Source organism: Protomyctophum parallelum (genome assembly GCF_964188405.1).
Source record: "Protomyctophum parallelum genome assembly, chromosome: 6".
NCBI classification, from domain to species: Eukaryota; Metazoa; Chordata; class Actinopteri; order Myctophiformes; family Myctophidae; genus Protomyctophum; species Protomyctophum parallelum.
This window is the reverse complement of record NC_139701.1, coordinates 12,352,612-12,370,124: the sequence shown is the minus strand read 5'-3', so window position 1 is coordinate 12,370,124 and position 17,513 is coordinate 12,352,612. Positions and strand designations below refer to the sequence as shown.

The 17,513-nt window shown below is 41.7% G+C and overlaps 1 protein-coding gene across 5 annotated transcripts; it reads left to right on the top strand.

Annotated features, from left to right (window-relative positions):
- The first annotated feature begins 7,810 nt into the window (after window positions 1-7,810).
- On the top strand, window positions 7,811-16,222 carry glrx2 (glutaredoxin 2). 5 transcript variants are annotated; one of them, XM_083766460.1, is made up of 5 exons: window positions 7,811-7,873; window positions 10,930-11,024; window positions 11,917-11,974; window positions 12,256-12,432; window positions 15,737-16,222. In XM_083766460.1, exons 2-5 carry the CDS (start codon window positions 10,945-10,947, stop codon window positions 15,905-15,907), a joined length of 486 nt encoding a protein of 161 aa, XP_083622586.1. In that variant the 5' UTR covers window positions 7,811-7,873; window positions 10,930-10,944; the 3' UTR covers window positions 15,908-16,222. The 5 variants fall into 5 exon arrangements, with proteins under 5 accessions (XP_083622586.1, XP_083622588.1, XP_083622585.1 ...); XM_083766462.1 differs by lacking the exons at window positions 7,811-7,873; window positions 10,930-11,024 and adding an exon at window positions 10,647-10,897 and having other exon boundaries at window positions 15,737-16,206; XM_083766459.1 differs by lacking the exon at window positions 7,811-7,873 and having other exon boundaries at window positions 10,889-11,024; window positions 15,737-16,221.
- The last annotated feature ends 1,291 nt before the right edge of the window (window positions 16,223-17,513 follow it).

The window sequence follows — 17,513 nt, the reverse complement described above, 5'->3', positions numbered from 1 at the left end:
GACTATATATCTAACCACAGATGCAGCTAAACTCTTCATGCATGCTATGATTTTCCCCTCGCATAATATACTGTTTCACAACCTGGTGGTCACAGACAAATCAGCAGACAACTCTAAAACCCATAGAATCACTTTACAAACAGACACTAAAAACACTGGACCAAAAGCCCAACCGTTACCACCATTGCCACATAGTTCAAACATATAACTTATTTAATTTCGACAGCTTTAAACATTTTGCAGATGCTTGACTGCAGTCTTCTCTGTTAGAGCCTCCCATCACTGGAACAGTCTCCCCACAGAAGTAAGAGAGACCTCCAACTATCTGACCTTCAAATTCAACCTTAAGAGGTGGCTAAAAACTAATCAATTCTGTAATCATGAGTAATTATCAAGTCTATTTATCACTGGTATCACTATTCACATCACTCTGTGGTTGTTCTGTCCCCTGTACCAGGGGACAAAAAAAAGGAGAAGATGGAAATTAGTTAACTCTGGCACATTTACATGAATGTGAAAACTGACGTGTTGATTAATGAGCATTGTCCCTGTCAAATAAATAAATAAATAAAATACAATGCCAACTTTGATGAGGCAATATTGCTTTGTTTAAAAAATATAAATATATATATTTTAATTTCCTGAAAAATGAACATGTTGGACTTGCTCAGTCAATTGACAAACAGCTGGGACAGATTAAGAAGTCAGTTCAAGCTGCCAAGTTCAACATAATAAAAATGCTTACTTTTGGACAAAATGCTTTCCGCCTCTCAAAGCCCCATGGGTTGCTCTCGTCAGCTGCATCCTGTGTATTTGGGTGTATTCCTCCCATTGCAGGCTTTAGTCCTGCAGGATCCACTTCTTTCTGTCCTGAGGCGTGCTCCACCTCTCAGACACCCATCTCACAAGACGACCGTCCTAGACCTTCCTCCAGCAGCACTCTGCAATTACAAAACATGATTAATTTACCTGGAACTCATTGAGTGTAGCAGCACATGCGGGGGCCAGATGAATATGATGGGGTCTGTCTCTGCCAGATTCCCTCTGTAAACCCCCTCCCCACTCCTCTGTCCATTGTCCAGCAATTCTCATTATTATGCACATGGCAACCTTTCTTCCACAAGGTCAGCCTTTCGGACGTGATGTACTATTTACTGGAGCTACAGTTTTCCATTTCTACTTTGGTAGAGATAATAAAGTCCACTGTTTGCAAGAGGAACACCATCCTTCTTGCTTTATTGTAATTAGCTAATATGTCATCCATTAAATAAACCTGATCAATCCTCAGACTGTGGAGACTGAGGAAGGCAGTGGAACAGCGAAGGAGACAGAGAGAGAAAGATCGACAGAGTAAAAGGTGAGAAAAGACAAAGTGGGAGAGAATGGCGAAGCAGGCATAGTGTGTGTGTGGCTGTGCACGGCACGTGTGTGTGTGTGTGTGCAGTGTGAATGTGCGTGCGTGGGTGTGTATCTGCGTGCATATGTGCATACGTGCATGTTAGGGTGGCAAGTAAAGTGTGAAATCCAGACGAAGGTGCCATAAGAGAAACACTGAGAATCCTGTTAGTGAAAATGTGATGTCCCTGCAGGAAAACCTTACCCACTGTATACTGTACAATGTTCTACTGGATGCCAGTGAAAAACCGTATTTGCTAACTCTATAACAAATTTTCCTTTTATGTGTTTCTTTTGTGCGAAGCACTAGCTATATTGCCTTGTTGAAACATACGGTATACAAATAAAGAGACAGTGATTAGAGATACAGTATATTGCACAGCATGTCCTACCGGGGGGAACATTCTACCGGCTTCATGCTGCTTTTTCCCTCTTTTCTTTCCAGTTTACAAACAACACTTCATTCACAGCCAATGTTTTTAGCCTTTTCTCCTTTGTACAGTGCTTTGTATGTGTTGACATGTATTATTGATTGTGTTATTATTATGTTGATGAATTCAATACATAGGCCCACAATGGCAACACGACGGCAATACATTTACATTCACACTCAGTTATTGTCATTACATCTTTTGAGATATAACTCTCTCTTTTGCAAAAAAAAAAAAAAAGACCTGGCTGTCAAAGTATTCTTTGGTTTTCGTCATTGTGGTGAGAGGGAGCGATGTGTGGAGACAGCTGTCAAAACCATTCTGAACACATGGGCAGTCAGAGAAGACAGCCTCGCCACTGGAGACCATGCTGCAGCGACTGGCGAGAGACAGTGTGAAACATTTAAGAGAGAGACACAGGCAGGCAGCTAGACAGAAACACCTACAGACACATGCCAAAGTGTCTCAGGAAATCTGAAGGTTCCCAGTTCGATCCCAGCTCTCCTCGGCATTGTGTCAAAATGTCCTTGAGCAAGACACCAAACCCTTAACTGCTTCCCTGGAACTGTTCAATAGCTGCATGCCCATTGCTCCTAAAAGTTAGGATGGCTTAAGTGGCAGAGGACATATTCTATAGTTATGTGCAAATGTACTTTCGAAAGAAGAGAGAAAAGAAAACCATGCATGCGCACATACTGCATATGGCTGGCTACACACTGCTGGTACAGGCTGCTTCATTTCCATGGTAACCACTGATTGATTCCCACCGTGGAGTGAGAGGGAATATTAGTGGCAGCAAAGTGGAGCACGAGATAGACAGTGAAACCCAAGCACGAAATACAAAAAAAGATAATGTATGTAAAGAGGGAAGTAGGCTATACAGTCGCTGAACAAGCAGCTAAAACGTACAAGGGATGAGTTTGGGGTTCCTCAAATGAGATTAAATTCAGACGCATGGATTCAATGATTAAAAAAAATAAAATACAAATAGTACAAACATTGATAGAGAGATGCACGCATCGAGTTCCAATGTTCGAGATAGAAAAAGGCATATAGAAAGTGTGTGAGAGATTGAGAAGAAACAAAACAGCATGTAAGAAGATACATTCCTGTCTTTTTAGGAGACGTGATATTAGGGAAAGGCTAACAGTCATTGCAACAAGCTTTAAATATTACATATTGGAGCCTCAAGACATTAAAATCAATCGTCAATCTGTCAAGGAGTAGACGCAGTCAACTATTCAATCTGATCAAATACAGTATTCCCATAGCAGAAAATCAATCATCTCAGTGCCATGTAGTAAGAAAAGGAAAAAAAAGAATATTCCTGTCAGTCCTTATCTGTCTTTTCTTTTTCATCACTACCGACGACGGCTTTGAATCTGTTGCACTAGTTCATGGACTACTGATTCACAGATGTACTGATGAGAGACTTACTTAATATTCACTCATATATCCATTGTTGATAGGATGTGAATATTAATTCACAGATTCACTGTTACACCGTACAGGCTTTTTAACCTGTATTTAACCAGTATAGAACCACATTGAGAGTAAATTCTGTGTGTGTGTGTGTGTGTGTGTGTGTGTGTGTGTGTGTGTGTGTGTGTGTGTGTAAAGTGTGAACTGACCAAGAGGCATACATTTTACACAGCTTGGCCAGCAATAACAAATACAGGGCAATACCAATGACAGACATAAAACATACATACAACACATAGAACACCTAGAAAGTGCAAGAAAATGTAATTAAAATATAAAATAACAGATCGGCAGGGACACCACTATGAAGATAATTTTCTTTTCTTTCTTTAATTGGCTGCCTACACTACTGGTTACTGGTAAGTATATGTCCCATGGTAATCCTTTTCAAACTCATTAGAGGGATCAAGGAAACCAATTTGAGTCTGGCCTGCAGATCATTTCACAACCAGGCCCAAAATACGTAGTAGGCCTGCCTCATATTTTGAAGGCACGACAATGACGACATAGCACAGCTGTAGTCTTTACATACTGTATGCCAGTGGTTTCCAAACCTTTTAGACTGAGGCCCAAAAGAGAAATTTGATGGCTCCCCCGGGACCCAAACTAGTGAAAATAGCGGATCTATAAGTAATAAATAATTAAGAACAAAATGTAGAAAACCAAGAAATATAGGGACCCCAAAACAATTCTGTGTCCCACAAATTGGTCCCGAATCCCGACCCACTGTTTGGGAGACAGTGCTATGTATACTGTATTCACATGCTGTATTCGTTGCACGCAGGATGCTGCTAGCTGGCAGGTCATTGCCTGAGGCATCCCGAGCTCAGAGCCCATCAAGTTCTCCCGTGGGAACTAACTAATTGCAAGAAGAGGCGAGGGATCGAGGCGGAAGACCTCATTCTGTATGTCGGGGTACTGAAAAAGGACACTCGAGTGGAGAAGACCAGTGAGGGTCAGCCTTTTGAAAGTACCGCTGAGGACGACCAAGTAGAAGAAGTATGCATGGCTATATAGATGTATATTCATAGTCATTCATATATTCACTGACAGTATACGATTTATTGATAGACTGTACAGTGTATGTTAACTCAGTCATTCAGTGACCCATGCAGTGCAGAAGTCTTGTCTTTTCCGGTATTTCACTCTTACTGCTGTTGTGCTACTATGACTTATGACACCTGGATTTCCTCACAGGGATCACTAAAGGGGCATACTATCTTATCTTATCTTATCTTATCTTGTCTCGTCTCGTCTCAGCTTATCTAATCTTATTTTATCGTATGCTCTCTGTGAGGAAAGAATGATGGCCTTATCCTGTATACTCATCCTGTGCAGTTGGAGTTATTCTGTGTGGCTGCTGGTATAGTGGTACCTGGGTGTGTTGAGAGCCTGCCAGCCCTCTCAGCAGGCCTGTGGTACTGCACCCCCACAGACAACCTGAGATCTCGCTAGCCTGCTAGGCCTTTTCTCTCTCTCTCTCTCTCTCTTTCTCTCTCTTGCTGATGTGCTTTCCCGAGAAAAAAAGATTATTGTGCTTCTGATAAAGAGTTTAAGTTGCCGCAAGGTCAACATTATTCCCGCTTCAGATAAAGGAGAGGAGACAGACCTGCTGGTACTCTACTTGGGGGCTCTGAAGCCTGCTGATAAAATTGCATTTGGGGGAAGGATTCTTGAAAAAGATAAGCGAGAAGAAGCAGAGAGAGTGGGGGGGGGGGGGGCTGTATTGGGGGGTGATGTGTGTGTGTGTGGGGAGGGGGGGGGGGGGAGAGATGAAGCACCATGCGGCAACCCTGGCTAACAGGACATCATGTGTGATTGCTGCAGGCAACTCACCCGCAAACAAGGACAGGGACAAGCCATCTACGTATCTACCTTGGCCCACTGAGTCGTAAGGGCATGGTATGATTAGATGAATAGATTTGAAGGTAAGAATGATGCATTTTTACCATCTGTGGTAGCTACTAGGGATGCACCGATCCGATACTCGTATCGGAGATCGGCGCCGATCCAGGCTAAAATTCTAGATCGGGTATCGGATCGGTGGCCGATCCATTATCCGATCCGATAATTATGTGTAATTACAGTATGAAAACAACTCTACCTCCTCTGTGACACAGCAGTGTAGTATTGACAGTATAACATGTGGAATGCAGCCAGGCTAGCCTGCACACACATTAACCTGGTCTAATTGTTTCACAGTTATTAATAAATAATTCAGTGCATTTATATCTGTGTTTGTTACATTTTGTTTTACAAAGTTGGGAAAGTAATGTTTAAGTCAAGCCTTGATGTTGCCTTACACAAAATAATGATTCCAGACTCCACACAGTGAGGCATACAGCTTAATAGGTCATTACGTTTCTTTGTGGGGGGTATCGGATCGGTACTCTGTATCGGCAGATACTGGACCCCTATGTATCAAAATCGGTATCGAATGCCAAAAAGCCGGATCGGTGCATCCCTAGTAGCTACTATACCGTACAGTACGTAATACCTGTTCATGTTGCATTTTGTTGTTCCAAGAACAAGAAGCACAAGTGGAAACAAGTCTTTGATTTCACTGTGTTTTTATCCTTGATGCGTAATAAGCATACATGTACCTTTGGCATGTCTAAATGATCTCTATTTTCTCTCCGTCTCTCGTTCTCTTCAACACACACGCATGCATGCACGCACGCACAAACTTATAATGAATGAACATTATTGTAATTTGTACACACTCAGAGGTAAATGAACACTTGATTTTACAATGTAATGCACATAATTGTTATTTCCATAGCCATTAAGTTTCATCAAACCTCATTTTGAATGAGTCAGGGCCCGAACTAATAACAGAAAATTAGTTTAAAGCTAAATTCTTATTAACCTGTGCCTGAGTATAAGAAAATGCCAGGTATTTATTTAGAACATTTGCAGTTTGTGTAAAAGCAACTCTGCCCTCTTCAGATATAAACCATAAATTACATATAAATAACATGTACGTGTCAGACTTGGATCTGGGAAGTCGGAAAACATGCATGACGTTAACATTCAAACCACATCTAAAACTAAAGGCTCAAGTTAAAATAAATGAATTAATAAATAGGTAAAATAAAATAAATCTTAAAAATGTAGTTGGACGGTGGGTGGTGGTGCTCTCAGGTGCAAAGGGAGGGAATTCCACAGGCATGGGGCTATATGTAGCAGAAGGCCCGGTCGCACATGGTTCAGAGCATGGTGTTGGGGACAGGGAGAAGGTGGGTGTTGGAAGAGCAGAGGCTTCGAGTGGCGGGGTTTAGGGGCGATGAATTTAATAATTTTATAGGGGTGCTTTGCCGTAGATCGGTAGATATGCACTGATGTGTGAGAAAGGGAAATCTTGTATTCGGTCCCGAAGGAGATGGGGAGCCAGTGGAGAGAACGGAGGATGGGTGTAATATGGTCGTACCTTCGCACTCTCATCAGGATCCTAGCAGTGCTGTTTTGAATGTACTGGAGCCTCTGAAGTCTCTTGCTAGGGATCCTGATGAGTAGTGCGTTGCAGTAATCCAGCCTGGAGGTGATGAAGGCGCGTGGACGAGTTTCCCGGGTGGAGGTGAAAGAGAAGGTGGTGGCTGGACTGTGTGTGAAGGGGTTGGGGTGTCATCAGTCAGTGTAGCAGTGACAAGATATTCCATACTTGCTCATGATGTGGCCAAGGAAGAGCATTTAAGGGAGAACAGGGTGGGGCCAAGTACGGATCCCTAGGGGACACCGCAGGTAACAGAGTGTGTCCCTGACTGATTGTGGTTGTGATGCTATAAGATAACAAGGTAATGGTGATTCCGGATGTTTTTAATTGTAGCAATAAGAATGTAATCAATCAAATAGCATTTTTATAGAACATATAATATACAACGTTTTTAACTCAAATCAAATGACAGGAGGACATCTTTAAAACATGTATCAATGAATTATGAAAACAACGTAACCTTTTGTAGAGGCTCACGATGAGCATTTCTCATTCTGAAATGACACAGTCATAGTGTGTTGGTGTCTAGCTCTTTAATCTTTCGGGATCGTTTTATTGGCCATCTTGTATCAAGAGCTCCAGGATTACTGTGCTCAAGGAGCCGTGAAATCTTTTTTGTCACCTCAAACCACTGAAACAACTGGCATTCGCTTATCCTGTCCCAGAAACACATACTGCTCAGTGACCATTGTGACTATCGAAGCGGGTGCAGTAGCATCGAACGAGGCAACCCCTATAAACTGAGGTTGGCTCACACACACATGCATGCACGCATGGCTCACACACACACACACACACACACACACACACACACACACACACATGCATACTGTACATGCACGCATGTATACTAATACTTCCATCATGGCACATTCTTGGAACTACCACTATGGAGCATACTGACTGTAATGTGAATGTGGTTGCTTTTCTGTTGGGTGTACAATGCAATATATAGCAATAATAATCGCAATAAAAGCCAGATTATTTCCCCCCATTTATAGGCTGTAGCAATTGAAATTCACAGGATAAACCCAAAGGACATGCAGGAGGTTGGAAATCTCTATCTTGTGAAGTATACGTACGCTACACTGGTAACATGAACACACCCCAATGTGCAGTTAACCTTTATGTATTTTAATAACCTTCCAGCCTTCCAGTCAGGACTCAGTAGGCAGACGGGCCTGTTCAGTTCAACCTGCGGCATGAGTGCAATCAGGAATGGTGCTGAATCTGCCATAAGTCCGTGGTGAGGCATGCTTGTCCACTGGATGCAGTGAGGCTGGTGGGCAGTGGTGGCAGCTTACAATTTTCACAAGATCCTGCTGCATCTTGTGGGCTGATTACACTGCTATAGCACTGCTAGGCAAATGCATGCACCAAGCCCAATATTAAATCAACACAGCTTATTGCTATGCTGCTGCAGGACCAAGCCCGGGCGTGGGTGAAATGTGTCTGCAACTCACTCCTATAAGCACTTGAGGGGGTGGAGGGGGGGGGGATCACATTTCTATGGGCACTCTAGATGAATTAGGCAATCTTACAGCCTGTGGTAATGATTAATAGTGATGGCCCCATAAATTGTGCTGCCTGAGAAATATATTGCTCTATGGTATAGTATCTGTTGTTTTGCACTGTGAAGCCACTGTGTGCCTTTGAGGTCAGTACTTAGATAAGCAAACCAGCGATCGAATGAGACAGCAAAATAAGCACTCATCCACATCCAACCCACCAAATAGGATGATTATAGGTTGGATCCATCTTAGGTGTTCATGAATTATGAAGCGTTGAATTTGATACACCGTCTGATGTGAAACAGAGCCGGTGGAAACAACACTGTGAGATATTGATCACACTTAACGCTCATCTAAAGTTAATCCTGTTTGCTCTTTGCTAGTCGAGGGTGCAGAATGGTAACACATGCAAAAGCTAACGGTCAATTTAAACTTAATTTCATGATGGTGTGGCTATAGCCAAAAATAACAACTCATCACATAATGCCTTGTTAGCTTGCAGATCTGTTCTTTTTGGCCCGTGAAACCACTGTGGGCCAGAATATCCTGACCTACGTATATAGGCCTAAATTAGGCATAAGTAGTCTGGCTACAGCACAGCTCACGTTGTGACTGAAAGTTACAGAGTGAAAAATCACAGTGACACGCACTTTACTTATTCGCATGGTAAGTGCTATAGATTTTAGTGTTAGTTTATTGATGAACTGACTAAAAATGAATGATTATGCACTTTGCCAATTGCCCATTTAGCAGAATCTCCCCAGCACTCGATCAAGTCCTGACCGAGAGCTATACTTTGATCAATGCAGACCACAACTGAGATTTTTCTACACAGCCTAAAGCAACTGCGGCTTATGTCGAGAAAATGTAATGAAATATATGGGTCTGGGTGGAGAAATTGGGAAAACAAACCAATGAAACTCATCACGTTGTGTCCTAGAAAATGTTAACAGATACGGTGAATTTATTCAGCTAAATAACAACACTGTGACGATAAACAGCTATGGCATTTAACTCTGCCTGTTAAAATATGACATCTGGAGAGCATGCAACTAATAAAAATGGCATTGGTTCAATTTCAATGATTAAAACAAAAGGTTTTAGAAGGACAATTTATTAACTAATGGCACCATTGTAATGGGGGGGGTGGGGGTGTAAACTGGAATAACATTATTCTGTGATCATTGTGATAAAATGCAGCCATTATTCAGATTGGCAGAAGAAAAATCTAAATAAAGTCCAACACACTGATTAACTCATGCTAAAACGACATGATGCATCTCAAGGGACCATATCCTGTGAATTAAATTAAATTTCAATATATATGCTTAGACTGTAAAACATACTCATATAGGCTACTGGTTTAATCAGTTATCAGTAATCAGTTTAACCATAGTCATAGACAGTTATAATAAAACAGACTCAATTGATGAAAAACGTTGCCCAGTCAGACATGCTTATGCTTATTATGCCCCCATGTGTTCACATATCAGAATGCACCAGAGCAAAACTGGTATGGATTGACATTATGTCCTTCTCATCCCAGTCAGTTCTTTGTTATTCACCTGTTTTTAATTATGCATCCGGAGTGATCCGTGTGAATTATGGATGGGACCGTGACTTTGGAACATTTGAAACATAAGGAGAATTAGAAAATAGATGGGCACTGTCTATTATAGGCATTGAATAAAATACCGGTATTCAAACTATTTAATTTACATGTTTAGGTGTTTTTAATTTTGGAGCAAAATTGAAAAAGAAATCAAGCAAACAAACAAACAAACAAACAAACAAACAATTCAATCTATTTTTACGTTTGTTCACCTTTATTTTTGATTTTGGACTATTAGAAGCTCGGGTTACCCACAAGCAATTCAATTAAACCACGGATATCCCAAGCCGTGTATATCCACAATTACCTAAACATGAGAGAGATGTGCCATATATGCGCACGCACGATGATTCCTTTGATGATTTAGCCCTTGACCCAAAAGATAAATTAGCCTATAGGCTACATGTAATTCCCTGGGACCCAATTTAGTGAAAATAGCAGATCTACAACTTAAGCTTGTAGGCTATTTTCATTACCGGTACTTCAATGAGCATATATTTTTTTATTTCATTTGTCAAGGAATTACTCATTAATTTGGTATTAATTCATGAAAACTATAGCTATTTGTGGGAATATTTATTTTAACTTAAGGACAGCTAAACATGGGGCCAGCCGCCAGGCTGTTTTCTGCCCCCTCAATGTCGTAACTCTGTCTAATGGCTCAGGTTTAATGGTTATCCCCAATCTTACGGTAGCAGTACTGCGCATGCGGACGGGGGTTGAAGCGGTGTTGACTGTCACTGGACTACATTTTTATTTAAGCCTGATTTAAGCAGTTGTTTCACGCCTGATTTAAAATGTTACGTGCCTATCCTAAGTTTATCATCTGTAGCTCGGTTCTGATACCTTTACTTTATGGAAACGATACTGCGAAAATGGTTCTCGCCACTGTTTTTTTGGACGGCTCGACCCCCGTTCTACCGATACAGGGATATATTCTCCGTACGTAACCTCTTCTCTCTCGGAGCTAAAGGTAATTAATATGACATGCATCCCTCGCTGCAGGGGCTTCTCTCAAACATGAGGCAAACGGAGCTGAAGGACAGCCCCCTTCTTGTGGATCTTTACTCTCTCCATGTGCTCACGCCCAGAGAGCTTGCGTAAGTAAAGAAACTACTTCCGGGGGTATATATCCACGTAAGGTAGGCATTGTGCTGTTGCCTGTTAATTTGTAAACAGAGCAAAACGCCCTGGGCACTCACTGACGGGCAGTCAGGCAAACGTCGAGACAGACAGCAGGGAACATAACCGCATGTTTCTTTTAGATCGGCTGTGGCATTCTTTTTTATTCGCTTGTTATTGCTCCTTCTTCTTGACCATGATTACTCCAGGAGGATGTCTGACTAGACTGGCATGGAACGGTTGCCGAAGGTCATTCCCGCTTCTGCTTAAAAACAAGTTATTAACCACCTCTCTTTAGCTGTTTACACGAGTCGTTTAGAATAACACACCACTAAATCATGTTGCCAACGATCGTACTCAAATTAAAACACGAATTGTGTGCTAACATTGTCTGCAGTGGCTCGTTCACGGTGCTGTAAGTAAGGTTTCCACTGGCGCCTGTGCAACGCTGCCAGTGCTCCCACTCCTCCCACATCAACAGAATGCATGTCAAGACTGGTGTTGATCAAGAGCAGATTATTAATTGGATTGTCAAATCCTAGATTAACACTGAGGTTAATCCTGTGTGTGAGTGAGTGAGTTGTAGTGAGGTAAACGGCAGGTCAGACAGCACAACGACGAAGATATTGCATGATGGAGTTGATTTCTACTAGATGGCCTGGCATTTTCCAATGCATAGTTCTATGTGCTCTGATCGCAGACGTCAGATTTGTTTCTTCTTATGATGTCTTCACATTTATAAGGTCATTGTTTGAAGGACTTTGAAATTAAGTAGAGAGAGAGAGATAAATGGGAATGTAAAACACTGAAAGCTATCACTGGTGCTATATAACAGCAGGTCAGATACTAATGATTGTTTTTGTTGTTTAGAATGGGAAATTTCACATCATCTGGTCTGTCCAGTTCAGCGTGCACACAGTATGTTCAGGTACGGAGATGAGATATTAAATGAAAGTGTGTGTGTGTGTGTGTGTGTGTGTGTGTGTGTGTGTGTGTGTGTGTGTGTGTGTGTGTGTGTGTGTGTGTGTGTGTGTGTGTGTGTGTGTGTGTGTGTGTGTGTGTGTGTGTGTCAGTCAACAGGCATGTTTGTTGACTCTTAATTGCTCCTTTTTGCATCATTCTTTTCAAGGGCATGTGCATAAGATTGATTTGTGTTCTAATTTATTACTGCGTCTGCTTTTTATCTTTTATTTTCTTCTGACCTTACAGGAGGTGGTGTCGCATAACTGTGTTGTAATATTCTCCAAGACAACGTGCCCCTATTGTAAAATGGCAAAGAATGTTTTCAATGAAATTGGTGCAACTTACAAAGTGGTTGAACTGGACGAACACAACGATGGGAGGAGGATGCAAGAGGCTCTAGCTCAGATGACTGGTGCTAGAACGGTAATTTACTTTTTTTCATATTTCAGGATCTATATTCACTGACAAACTTATTAAGTCACTGAGAGGCTAAAGCCGGGAAATGTTTACCAGCCAGCTGCGCTGCTTGCCAAGAAATCACTTCACCTTTTTGTTCATTTACTAAGGTTGTTAAAACAGTTCATTTAGTGCAAATAGTGTTCAGGTAACCGCATGGTGTTGTCTTTACGTTTGCGTTCGTAAAGCGGTCAGCAAAGTTTGACTTCCCCCGTTCACCCCCTCTCCTTCGATTCATAAAACGCCACTGGTGAACAGCTGACTTTAGTACCTGACTGACCAACGTAGCACCCAACACCAGGTCAACCGTTTGTGAATGGTGTGAAGACCATTGATTCAATTAAAAACCATAACTATTTATTTTTTAATGTTTTTTTAGGTGCAGCGTTAACTGTGAAATTACGGCTTCTCAGCCATGAGCCATGCATTCTGAACTGTGGGCATTCCACCAGTGCTAAATACATCTATGGTAAATGTCTTTATGTATAACTAGATAAAGTGCCCCTCTGGTCACAGGTCTCCACCAGGGCAGGTCATGTTGTGGCCTCCTGGTGGTGCTATAATAGGCCAATGTGAAAAGGGTGCCATTTCTTCTTACGCCTTGGATGGCAATTGGATGATTTAAGGCATCTTGTTCCAAAAATATGTTTTGGAAAAATCCACCTGTTGGTGGCGCTATAACAGGCCAATGTGAAAAGGTTGGGATATATTCCTCAGCCTAGTAGGAAAGTCTGTGAAAGGTTTCACGTAAATTGCACGCTGCGTTCATGATTTGAGGCTTTTTGTTCAAAACGGGCCTGCAAACTTTGAAAGCCAATGTTAGCCAATTAGGATGGAATATGAAATATCGGACAGATCCGGCTTGAACACATGACTATAGAGAGAGAGTGTAATGATTTGCGGGATTTTTGGACAGAATCTGGAAGTTCATCGTTGGCATATTAAAGTGTGTGAGCAAAATTTGTCATCGACCGGGTGCCGGAGATTAGCTGTACACAGACGGACGGACACACACACACACACACACACACACACACACACACACACACACACACACACACACACACACACACACACACACACACACACACACACACACACACACACACAGTGCAAAACATGCTCTCTCCCCATGCCTTCGGCCTGGTGGAGACACTGGAGACAAACTATCACACTCTGCACCATTCTTTCAATGATTTGCTATTTCTTGCAGAATATTGGCCCCAAGCCAGAACAATTAGGCTAAAGTTCATGTTAAAAGTGATGTAACCCACTGTTGAGGAATTGGAGTCACTTCATATTTCTAACAGAAGTTTATTGACATGATAGTGAGAAGTACATTAAACAGTGGTTAGTGGTAAGAAAAAAGAAAATTATACTATTTGAGTATACCTGACGAAGGCCCCTGAGGCCAAACGTATTGTTTCCTGCTCTGTTGTCAATAAATTGTTTTGGGAGCTTTTAAAAACGGTGCGCGGATCTCCAAGGGAGAAGCTTGCGCCATCCAATCTGTACTCAAACTGTAATCCAACAAATTCCAGGCCTGTACAGCATGGTGTCTTGATTCTTTAATATTCAGAATGATAGGCTATATGAGAACATACTTTAAGGCAAAGAGTGAACAACATGAAAAACAACACCGTTGGCCATTACCTAAAAGTGAATATAAACTACGGTATTATGCCACACCAAAAATCCATCGGAACGGTTACAGAGACGAAATTGAAAACATCCCATATATGATCTGCTCCTATTTTTCATCTATTACAAACTTTGCTCGCAACTTTTCATTGCAATAATGTTGTGCGCATTAATCTTGTGTTGTGAGCTTGTGAATCTATTGTTTTTGGTGAATTTTTGCCAAATGTTTGCCTAATTTGACACGCCCAAAAGAGGGTCGCTAGGGTTCAAGTGGTTAATGTATCTACCAAACTATACAAGTAATTTAATAACTTTACTATACTATTACTATTATTAGAACTGATTGTTGCAGCACATCACAGATTTACAAAGTAAAAGAGTGGGTGAAATTTGTACAATAATGAAATTATTGTCTCCACCAGGCCGAAGGCATGTGGGGAGAGTATGTTTTGCACTTCGTCCGTCCGTGTGTCCGTCCGTCCGTGTGTGTGTGTGTCCGTCCGTCCGTCCGTGAACAGCTAATCTCGGCCACCGTTAACCCGGTCGATGCCAAATTTTGCACACACACTCCCTGGATGCCAACGATGAACCTCTGCCCCAAACTTTCCAGAACGGCCTGTTATAGCGCCACCAGGAGGCCGCTTTGTGCAAAACAAGTTTTTTCACAGTACACCTACAGATTTTGTCCAAACATCACGCAAATTAGTACACAGTCTCTCTAGAGCCATTCAACGAAACGGGTCTTTCACATTTCTCAGACTCCATCCTGATTGGTTAAGATTGGCTTCCAAAGTTCACAGGAGTGCTCAGTTTCAAACAAAATGCTGCAAATCATGAACACATTGCGTGATTTCCGTGAAATTGTGCACGCACATTCCCACTAGGCCGAGGACGAAATGCCACATGAACAATTTCAACTCAGCCTCAAGGTGGCGCTATAACTGGCCGAAAAGTGTTTTACCTCTAACTGCACAGATCTGTGGATAACCTGGTGGAGACCTGTGCCCAGAAGGGCACTTTTTCTAGTTATAAATATTTTGTATCTGGTCTGACTGAGACAGACCATTTTTGTTCAAGACAATCTCAAAAGCAGCAAGTTGTAGTTAATGCGTGTTAAAAATAATCACCCGTGGCTTCCTGTGAGGTTAGGGTTTAGGGTTTGGGATAGTGTTAGTGGTGGTCTGACTAACGGGAGGTCGGACCAATGACATGTTACCGGTTTTGAAGGAGTCATGGGATGACATATGAAACCGCTCTCAAAGGGCACCTACGGACGGCTGCAATTCGAAACTGTCCCCCGTAAAATCTGAATCCCTCCACCACCCCTTTTCCCCTCACTGTATATGTTTTTTCCCCCCTTTTTACCTCCGTTATGATGATTTCCTGTTTTTAGCTATATAGAAGTGTATATTTGTACGTCTCTAAATGTTATGATGAATTGAAAACAGTGGACCCTCTTGTAAACAAGTGTAATGCTTTATGGTGTCGTCCACTCACAGTTAACAGTTTTTGTATTGAGTTGTGCTTGAAAAGTACTGTAATTCTGCAAACTGTTAATACATACTTCAATCAATCAATCAATCAAAACCACATGAATGTGATAATGTGACGTGTCCCTGGTTCACTGCAGGTGCCAAGAGTCTTCATCAATGGCAACTGCATCGGGGGTGGCTCAGACACCAAGCAGCTTCACCAGCAGGGGAAGCTATTGCCCCTGATCGAGCAGTGTGCTCCTTGCTGTGCGGCCACGTCCAACTCCGAGGGCTCGGGCAGTGGCCAATTTGAGTCGTCGACTAAATGACTAACCGTTCTTGTATTTCTTTATGGTCAACCTGTATTTATTGAAAGTGTGCTTGATTGTGTTCTTTTAATTGTACATTTCTTGAGAACTGTTCTGTTGTCTATTTATCAAAATGCGTTGAATATTGTATTCGGTGCTACAGTACCTCTTTATGGGTTTCTTTTTCATTAAAGGGAAACGTCACCCTTTTTGCAAAATAATGTGTTAATGACGTTTAGAAGATTTAGAACACTTTCGTGGGGGTCTTTATATGTGTAATATGTGGTTTTAGATATTTTAGATTTTAGCAGTGAGCCCAGTGTCTCTGATGTCATCGACACTGGGCTCACTTCCTTCCTGGACTACAATTCCCATAATGCTTTGGTGCACTGCCTCTCCTTGTGGATAGGGGGAGGGCAGTCTTACTGCCTGGGCACACTTGAACTTCCATGTGCGGCCAAAGCTGTCTTTTGCGTAATTTCCGGGTTTTTAGACAGCTGGTGGATGGAAATAAAGCTCCACCCACGCGGCAGAATGCCGCTGGAGCAATCTTTTCCGGGAATCTGCCGCGTGGGTGGAGCTTCTTTTCCATCCACCAGCAGGAAATGATGCAAAAGACAGCCTCTTTTTAATCTTAAGTGTAGACACAGCCTTACTGAGACAACATGGAGTCCAAGGACTATTAAAAGAGGATAGGAAGCGAAGACCGTACGGTGGACTCCATGTTGCTCCCTGGAAGGAAAGAAAAATGCGCAATGGGCTATATGCAGCTAACACTTCCGCGTTCAGCTTCCTTGGTCTCAATTGCGTATGTTTCTTTCCTTCCAGGGAGCAACATGGAGTCCACCGTACGGTCTTCGCTTCCTAACCTTATGTAATTAACCTTGATGTAGTCCAGGAAGTAAGTGAGCCCAGTGTCGATGACATCAGAGACACTGGGCTCACTGCTAAAACCACATATTGCACACAAAGACCCCAGGAAAGTGTTCTAAATCTTCTAAACGTCATTAACATTTTTATTTATTTTTACAAAAAGGGTGAAATGTCCCTTTAAAGCTGCCATATTTTAAATAAGACTCTTGAATTTGAATTAGTGCTGACATTTCTGCATGGTTGATTTATTGTACATATGAATCTGATGTAATATTGCAAGATATCTCAACACTCCTGGAATTCCATAAATATTTGGAAAGCAACACGTGTCTTTTGGGATTTTATTGTATTTGAGTAGACTCGATTTTATTTAAAAATAAATGATGTTGCTTTTTTTTATACACAACCATTAAAGTGGTCAGTGATTTTGCATTTTAACGCAGGTTTATCTGAATTGAGGATTCCACATTTTTCAGCATGTGCAGGGTTTTCTTGGCCAAATTAATAGAAATAAACATCACAATACCATAGGCCTACAAGGCATACATGATTAAACTTCAAACCCATTTTCATAACATCAGATACTAGTAATAAAGTATTATTACTACGATTTGTATTAGTAATACTTTAGTATTTGTTACTCAATTGGTTCTTATCTTAAGGTGTTATAAGGTGGCTTCTATCTATCAGATTATCGTGGCCACATATTAGGGTGATACAATAAATCAAGTAAATTAGTCACTCTCATTTAGTT

Coding starts and splice junctions, on each gene's coding strand:
- glrx2 (XM_083766458.1), top strand. CDS start 11,177: ATGTTTCTTTTAGATCGGCTGTGGCATTCTTTTTTATTCGCTTGTTAT. Junction 11,296..11,916: donor GCATGGAACGGTTGCCGAAG/GTCATTCCCGCT, acceptor TTTGTTGTTTAG/AATGGGAAATTTCACATCAT. Junction 11,975..12,255: donor CGTGCACACAGTATGTTCAG/GTACGGAGATGA, acceptor CTGACCTTACAG/GAGGTGGTGTCGCATAACTG.